The sequence below is a fragment of the Triticum urartu genome, chromosome 6A (assembly GCF_056163025.1).
Source record: "Triticum urartu cultivar PI428250 chromosome 6A, HENAU_Tu73, whole genome shotgun sequence".
Lineage (NCBI taxonomy): Eukaryota > Viridiplantae > Streptophyta > Magnoliopsida > Poales > Poaceae > Triticum > Triticum urartu.
The window spans coordinates 544,765,579-544,774,799 of record NC_141878.1 but is presented as its reverse complement, the minus strand read 5'-3'; the positions used below and the strand labels follow the sequence as shown (position 1 = coordinate 544,774,799).

The 9,221-nt window shown below is 46.8% G+C and overlaps 1 protein-coding gene across 1 annotated transcript; it reads left to right on the top strand.

The window, feature by feature from the left end:
* Positions 1–250: 250 nt before the first annotated feature.
* LOC125514852 (alpha-amylase type B isozyme-like) lies at positions 251–1,612 on the top strand. Its single transcript, XM_048680221.2, has 2 exons — positions 251–1,184; positions 1,286–1,612. Exons 1-2 carry the CDS (start codon positions 291–293, stop codon positions 1,535–1,537), a joined length of 1,146 nt encoding a protein of 381 aa, XP_048536178.2. The 5' UTR covers positions 251–290; the 3' UTR covers positions 1,538–1,612.
* The last annotated feature ends 7,609 nt before the right edge of the window (positions 1,613–9,221 follow it).

Below are 9,221 nucleotides of genomic sequence, written 5' to 3'. Positions count from 1 at the left end.
CCAGCTGAATCCATCAGGTCTCCATCCTCCTCTTCGAGAGCACAGCTAGATAGAGCTGAAGAACATGGCGAGCAAACACTCGTCCCTCTCCCTCTTCCTCGTCCTCCTTGGCCTGTCGGCCAGCTTGGCCTCCGGGCAAGTCCTGTTTCAGGTAAGATCGTGCCCTGTCTTCAGCTTCTACACGTACTACTGTGATCATGTTTCGGGGACTGAGCTTTGAGTTCTGCTGCGTGCGGCAGGGTTTCAACTGGGAGTCGTGGAAGCACAATGGCGGGTGGTACAACTTCCTGATGGGCAAGGTGGACGACATCGCCGCCGCCGGCGTCACGCACGTCTGGCTCCCTCCGGCGTCGCAGTCCGTCGCCGAGCAAGGGTACATGCCTGGCCGGCTCTACGACCTGGACGCCTCCAAGTACGGCAACAAGGCGCAGCTCAAGTCCCTCATCGGGGCGCTCCACGGCAAGGGCGTCAAGGCCATCGCCGACATCGTCATCAACCACCGCACGGCGGAGCGCAAGGACGGACGGGGCATCTACTGCATCTTCGAGGGCGGCACCCCGGACGCGCGCCTCGACTGGGGCCCCCACATGATCTGCCGCGACGATCGGCCCTACGCCGACGGCACCGGCAACCCAGACACGGGCGCCGACTTCGGGGCCGCCCCGGACATCGACCACCTCAACCCGCGTGTGCAGAAGGAGCTCGTCGAGTGGCTCAACTGGCTCAGGACCAACGTCGGCTTCGACGGCTGGCGCTTCGACTTCGCCAAGGGCTACTCCGCGGACGTCGCCAAGATCTACATCGACCGCTCCGGGGCCAGCTTCGCCGTGGCCGAGATATGGACGTCGCTGGCGTACGGTGGGGACGGCAAGCCGAACCTCAACCAGGACCCGCACCGGCAGGAGCTGGTGAACTGGGTGAACAAGGTGGGCGGCTCCGGCCCCGGCACCACGTTCGACTTCACCACCAAGGGCATCCTCAACGTGGCCGTGGAGGGCGAGCTCTGGCGGCTGCGCGGCACCGACGGCAAGGCGCCAGGCATGATCGGGTGGTGGCCAGCCAAGGCGGTGACCTTCGTGGACAACCACGACACCGGCTCCACGCAGCACATGTGGCCCTTCCCTTCCGACAGGGTCATGCAGGGATACGCCTACATCCTCACGCACCCTGGGACCCCATGCATCGTGAGTCATCCTACCAGTTCATCGTCTAAATTGCTCTTCTTCTTTTTTCGTTCATATAAGAACCCATGCATGAGTGACGAAAAATATTCGTGATTCTTCAGTTCTACGATCATTTCTTCGACTGGGGCCTGAAGGAGGAGATCGATCGCCTGGTGTCAATCAGGACCCGGCAGGGGATACACAGTGAGAGCAAGCTGCAAATCATAGAGGCTGACGCCGACCTTTACCTGGCTGAGATCGACGGCAAGGTCATCGTCAAGCTCGGGCCAAGATACGATGTCGGGCACCTCATTCCCCAAGGCTTCAAGGTGGTCGCGCACGGCAATGACTATGCCGTATGGGAGAAAATATAAGCAAAATTATCCAAGCAGCTCCACAATTTTTTTTCCTATATATGAATGCCACACCTATTAGTCCGAGCTCGTGTTGTCCACATAGTACGATTTTAGTACTTCCTCCATGTAAAAGTGAGGATGAGGGACATCCATTGTATTTTTTATAAATAATAATCAATAATCGTTTTCGCTACTCATGGTTTACTCAATGTTCATTGACCAAAAATTGCGTAGAGCACGACCATGTGGGAGCGTGAAACCTGAAACTTGAGGCTTTGATGGTAGGAGCTCTGGCTTTGCATTAAGGATTAGGGCTCTTCTAGGATCAGATACCGACCAGAAGGGGAGGGGGTGAATGGGAACTTCAACAATTTCTTCAAAAAAAAATGAGTTTTTTGAGCAAAAACTAAGTAAATAGAACAAGTGCAGATTAGAATAGAGAATAAACTAAACTGAAAAGAGAAATAATCGAGGTTAATCTAAGTAGCAATTCCAAACTAAACATGACATAGGTAGCAGAATAACAAAGTGCTCAAAATCGTCTTCGAAGCAATCACAACAATCACCGAGAAATAAGACGGGGAGAAGTTCTTCGAACGCATGTACGTTACATAAGTAAATGAGTTTGATAAAGTAAAAAACATGTAAGCTTGACGAAGGCATAGATTTGTTCGACCAGTCCGAGTTGCTGGCACAACACTATGATCTGTTTGGAGGGGCCGAGATTAAGCTCGGAAGACAACGTCTTCATCCTATGTTCCTTCAGATAAAGTCACTTAGACTTCGCTCAATTACTTGTGATAAATCTTCGATGTAGATCTCCGGGACCTTCGCAGACTTGTTCTTCGGTTGCCCACAATTACCCACGGACGCTTAGAACAGACACCTAACCATCTAGTGGATGCACGATCCACAAGAGTAATAGGTTAAGTTAAGTCTCAACTAGTTCATCAATGATGCTTAATCACTTAGCAAGTTTTAGGCTTTGGGGTTGTTCTCTCTTACGATTCTCAAAATCTCTTTGGGGAGGATGGGTTGCTCTGACAACCTCTTGTCAGTTCTCTTATGGAGTAGCCAACCAGTTCAGGTTGCAGTGGGGTGGCAATTATAGCCGAAACAATACCAATGTGTGGCATGTTGCAGCTAATTTTGAACCTGGTTTCTATGGTGAGCGGATAGCAGCTGATTAGGTGGGCAGCAGATTCGTGATCGCAGTCTCGTGCGTGCAGCCTATCAGCGGTCAGAAGCTGATTTTGTACTAAAAGCCAGGGGAAGAATTTGGTTTTCCTCTCAATTCCAAGGCTTCAATTTTTTCTCAAGCTCTGGTCTAGCAATTGATCCCAGAAACTTGCTAGAGTATGCACAAACTAGATTTTCGAAGCTGTGTTGTCCACATAGTGCGATTTTAGTACTTCCTCGATGTAAAAGTGAGGATGAGGGACATCCATTGTATTTTTCATAAATAATAATCAATAAGTGTTTTCGCTACTCATGGTTTACTCAATGTTCGTTGTCCAAAAATTGCGTAGAGCACGACCATGCGGGAGCGTGCAACCTAAAGCTTGAGTCTTTGATGGTAGGAGCTTTGCCTTTGCATTAAGTGTTGGAAATATGCCCTAGAGGCAATAATAAAATGGTTATTATTGTATTTCCTTGTTCATGATAATTGTCTATTGTCCATGCTATAATTGTATTAACCGGAAACCGTAATACATGTGTGAATACATAAATCACAACATGTCCCTAGTAAGCCTCTAGTTGACTAACTCGTTGATCAATAGATGGTCATGGTTTCCTAACCATGGACATTGGATGTCATTGATAACGGGATCACATCATTAGGAGAATGATGTGATGAACAAGACCCAATCTTAAGCGTAGCACAAGATCGTGTAGTTCGTTTGCTAAAGCTTTTCTAATGTCAAGTATCATTTCCTTAGACCATGAGATTGTGCAACTCCCTGATACCGTAGGAATGCTTTGGGTGCACCAAACGTCACAATGTAACTGGGTGGCTATAAAGGTGCACTACAGGTATCTCCGAAAGTGTCTGTTGGGTTGGCACGAATCGAGACTGGGATTTGTCACTCCGTATGACGGAGAGGTATCTCTGGGCCCACTCGGTAATGCATCGTCATAATGAGCTCAATGTGACTAATGAGTTAGTCACGGGATCATGCATTACGGAACGAGTAAAGAGACTTGCCGGTAACGAGATTGAACGAGGTATTGGGATACCGACGATCGAATCTCAGGCAAGTAACATACCGGTGAACAAAGGGAATTGTATACGGGATTGATTGAATCCCCAACATCGTGGTTCATCCGATGATATCATCGTGGAACATGTGGGAGCCAACATGGGTATCCAGATCCCACTGTTGGTTATTGGCCGGAGAGTTGTCTCGGTCATGTCTGCATGATTCCCGAACCCGTAGGGTCTACACACTTAAGGTCCGATGACGCTAGGGTTATAGGGAAAGTTTGTACGTGGTTGCCAAATGTTGTTCGGAGTCCCGGATGAGATCCTGGACGTCACGAGAAGTTCCGAAATGGTCCGGAGGTAAAGAATAATATATAGGAAGTGAGGTTTTGACCACCGGAAGTGTTTCGGGCGTCACCGGTAATGTACCGGGACCACCGGAGGGTTCCGGGGGTCCACCGGGAGGGGCCACCAGCCCCGGAGGCTTGCATGGGCCAAGAGTGGGAAGGGACCAGCCCCTGAGTGGGCTGGTGCGCCTCCCACCAGAGCCCAAGGCGCAGCTAGGAGGAGAAAGGGGGAAACCCTAGGCGCAGATGGGCCGAAGGCCCACCCTAGGGCGCGCCCCCTCTCCCCCTCTTGGCCGCCCCCCCCCCCCCCATCCCATCTAGGGCTGCCCCCCCCCCTAGGGGTGGGAACCCTAGAGGGGGCGCACCCTCCTCCCCTTCTCCTATAAATAGTGGGGTTTGGGGGCTGCCCAACACACGAGTCTCTCTCCCTCTTGGCGCAGCCCTACCCCTCTCCCTCCTCGTCTCTTGTAGTGCTTGGCGAAGCCCTGCTGGCGTGCCACGCTCCTCCACCATCACCACGCCGTCGTGCTGCTGCTGGACGGAGTCTTCCCCAACCTCTCCCTCTCTCCTTGCTGGATCAAGGCGCGGGAGACGTCACCGGGCTGTACGTGTGTTGAACGCGGAGGCGCCGTTGTTCGGCGCTTAGATCCGAATCGACCGCGATCTGAATCGCTGCATGTACGACTCCACCAACCGCGTTCTTGTAACGCTTCCGCTTAGCGATCTTCAAGGGTATGAAAATGCACTCCCTCTCTCTCGTTGCTAGTATCTCCTAGATTGATCTTGGTGACACGTAGGAAAATTTTGAATTACTGCTACGTTCCCCAATATTAAGGATTGGGCCTCTTCTAGGATCAAATACCGACCAGAAGGGGATGAATGGGAACCCAGTTTTCCACTCCATGTCGATGGTGAGATAGTCGGGACTTGGCCGACCTTCGTGCTCTGAACTTCGTGGTGTGGAAGGACATTGCCTTCGACTTGGCCTTCTGTTGCACCATCACTGCTCTTAAGATCAGTAATGGCATGTCCATGTCCTTCTGGCTTAACATTTGGCTATATGGCTGCACATTTGACTCGTGCTTGGCTGCTCTTCTCTCTCACACAATGCGACTTAATGCTTCTATTGCTAGGGTCTGAGGATAGTCAGAACTTATGCTTGACTTGTGCCTTAGGCATTCCTCTTTTGCCGAGTCCAAACTTGGTTCCATGTTGTTATTAGACAATGTAAACTTGAATTTGCAGGTACCAGATGTGTGCACGATTAGACTCTTCAACATCTATCCTTTATTGCATTAGCTTGCCGATAATCCCCAAGTGCAAGGAATCATCGTAGAAATTTTCAAAGGTGAAAGTGATAAGTATGGAGTGTCGAACCCACAGGGAGCTAAAGGTAAGATCAATATTCTCACAAGTCCTATCTGCCACTGATACGACTCTACGTACACCGAACGTTTGCTTCCATCTAGAAACGAGAAATAAAACTACATTGTGGGTATAAAGAGGATAGCTTTGCATGAATCAGAGAGCTAAAATATAAAAATAGGTGTTAATATAAAGTTAGAATATATTACTATATATTATAAATAACGAGTGTGGAATAATGATGGGTCGGTGTGCGGAATTGTTCTAGGCAATTGTTAACAAGATCGATAATCATTATTGTAATTTTATATAAGGGAGAGGCATAAGCTAACATACTTTCTCTACTTGGATCATATGCACTTATAATTAGAACTCTACCAAGCATCCGCAACTACTAAAGATCTTTAAGGTAAAACCCAACCATAGCATTAAAGTATCAAGTCCCCTTTATCCCAACAACCCCCTTACTCGGTTTTAAGTTTCTGTCACTCTAGCAACCCACTATAAGCGAATCATGAACGTATTGCAACACCCTACAACGAGAATCCTTCACGTGTGCCCGGCACGGAAAAGCACTATAGGACAGCACCAAAATAAAACATACAACTCAAACCAATCTAGATCATCAATCAACCCAAAAGACAAAGAAATCTACTCAAAACATCATAGGATGGCAACACATCATTGGATCATAATATGTGGCATAAAGCACCATGTTCAAGTAGGGGATTACAGCAGGGTGTGGGAGACTGGACCACTTAAAAGAGATGAGGAAGGTGATGAAGATGGTGACGTTGATGAAGATGATCACCGCGGCGATGGTTCCCCCGACGGCACTCCGGCACCACCGAGAGAGAGGGGGAGAGAGCCTCCCCCTTGTGCTTCCTCCTCCATGGCCTCCCCCCTAGATGGGGAGAGGTTCTCTCTCTGGTCCTTGGCCTCCATGGTGATGATGGCCCCCTCCGGCTTCCTCCTCCATGGCCTCCGGTGATGATGCCCCCCTCCGGCAGGGTGCCAGAGAGGGTCTAGATTGGTTTTTGTGGCTACAGAGGCTTGCGGCGGCGGAACTTCCGATCTAGGTTTCTTTCTGGGGGTTTTGGTATTTATAGGAATTTTTGGCGTCAGTCTCACGTCAAGGGGGTGCTCAAGGAGTCCACAAGCCGGGAGCACTCTCCCAGGGGGTAGGGCGCACCCCTTGTGGCCTCCTCGGTCACTTCCTGGCCTAGCTCCGGTGCTTCGGGGGTCCCTTTTGGTCCATAAAAATCACCGTAAATTTTCAGCCCATTCCGAGAACTTCCATTTCTGCACAAAAAATGACACCACGGTAGTTCTGCTGAAAACAACGTCAGTCCGGGTCAGTTCTAATAAAATCATAACAAAACCGTATAAACTTGTTGTAAACATGGCATACATATTTCATAAATTATAGATACATTGGAGACGTATCACTTGCAATGTTGCATTTTCTTATCGAGTGGTGGACTAGCATGCTTGTGCAACTAGAAAAACTTCACCCCAATGAATGCAGGTTGTTCCTATGGCTTGCCCTAAAGAAGTTGTACATGAATAAAATCAGGCTTAGAAGGAGAATCGCCCCTTCTGACCTTTGCTCATTCCACATAAATTTTGAAACTACAACAAATTTATTGTGAAGGTAGGAAACATTTTAGTCTCAACCAATACTTATTTACCTTAGAAGAGAAAGTTCAAGATGCAACGAATGAGCTCCTTCAGTCCCCTTTTTAGAAGAAGGGCTTACAAAGGCATTTTTCACTCTTACTCTGACGGGCCCCTGACCCTGATGGAATTCCTTTTCTATTATATCAAAAGTTCAGAAATCTAGTTAAAGCTGATCTTATGAACATGTTGGATGACTATATAAGGGTACTCTAGACATATACATGATTAATTTTTCCATTTTGACGTTAATCCTAAGGAAGTTGATGTTACTTCTATGAAGAAATTTTTACCAGTTAGCTTGCTTAACTATAGCTTTAAAATCTTCACCTATGTGTCAGCTAATAGGATTAGTATTATTCTACAAAGACTGGTTGCTAGAAACCAATCTGCCTTTCTAAAAGGAAGATTCATTTTAGAAGGTGTAGTTGCACATGAGGTGTTGCATTCGGTCCATTCTTCTAAAGAGCAAGGACTGTCGCTTAAGTTAGACCATGAAAAGGCCTTTGAGATTGTCAAACTAGATTTCCTGGGAGAATTGTTACAGTGTAGAGGCTTTGGTGGTAAGTGATCCTCTTGGATCCACAAAATTACTCGTGGGGGCCTGTTGATGTCAAAATTAATGGTTGTAAGAGTAGTTTCTTCAGTACTGGCAAAGGGCTTAGATAGAGGAATCCCCTCCCCCCCTTCTCAGTAACCCAGTGGTAGATGTTCTTACTAGGATGTTAGCTAAAGCAGCATTGCATGATCTAGTTAGAGGGTTCCGCCCTTCTGTTTGCACCGGAGGCATCATGAATATCAAGTATGCATATTATACTGTATTATTCTTAGACAAAGATGTAGAGAAAGCATAAATCCTTAAAATGATCTATCTTGCTTTGAGCAAGTTTCTAGGATGAAGATAAACTATAACAAAAGTGAGTAGATACCCCTTAATATGGTAGAGGAAGAATTTCATGTCTTTGTAGATATCCTTAGTTGAAACTAAGGCAAATTCTCTATTAGATACCTAGGTATCCCTCTCCATCACGATAAGCTCGGGAGAGAGGACATCCAACCATTGATAGATAAAATTCTGAAGGTCATTGTTGGCTAGAGAGGCAAGCTTCTCTCCTATAAAGGAAGGCTGATTCTTTTCCAGGCTTGTATTGTGAGCATTCCTATTTACCTTCCTTCCGTTTTAAAGTTTCCCAAATAGGCTATAGAGTTAATTAATACTTGAATGGCTCACTATTTGTGGAATGACTTTGAAGGTCGTAGAAAGCTTCACCTAGCAAATTGGAGGCCTGTTTGTATGAAGAAAGAATTTGGAGGATTGGGTGTTCCCAATCTCCAAGAACTTAACCTCTGTCTCCCTTGGATCAAATGATACTCTGAGGGGGAAGGAAAGATTTGGAAGACCATAATTGATCCTAAATATAGAACCAACAAACCAAATATCTTTACATGTGCTACTACTAACAGCTCTAGATTCTGGAAAGGGGTAATGAGTGTGATTAAAGCCACCAAGTTTGGTTATAGATGGCTGGTGGGTAATGGGGAGAAAAATAGATTCTAAGATGATACCTGGTTTGGTACATCCCCTTTATCTGTTCAATTCTACCCATTGTATGTTATTTGTAATGAGTCATCCAAAACTATTAGAGATATTTGTGATGATCACCAGGTCAAGCTCACCTTTAGAAGGAATTTTGACATATGGGTATGAAACAATGGCTCCAACTACTTGAAAGTGCTAAAATTGTTAGGCCTTGTTTGTTTCAGATTTAGGAAACAGATTCTCGTAGAAAAAAATCAGAAGTTAAAACAAATAGCTATTTGGAACCAGCTTTGCTAATGAAGACATGCCATTTTCAGTGGAATTGCCTGAAGCACGTCAGGTGTACTTCAGTGGCAAAGCTGATTCTATAAATCAGCCTTGCTAGTGAAATGAATCCATAGGTGACTCGAAGCTAACTGAAGCTGAAACAAACATGGCCTTAGTTACACAGGTGACACTGACTCTCTTATTTGGCAGTTAGATAGCAAAGGGCATTATATTCCACTAGCTCTTTGTACCATACCATGTCATTAACTTTCGAGGAGTGCGGCCTGTTTATATTCCTTCTCG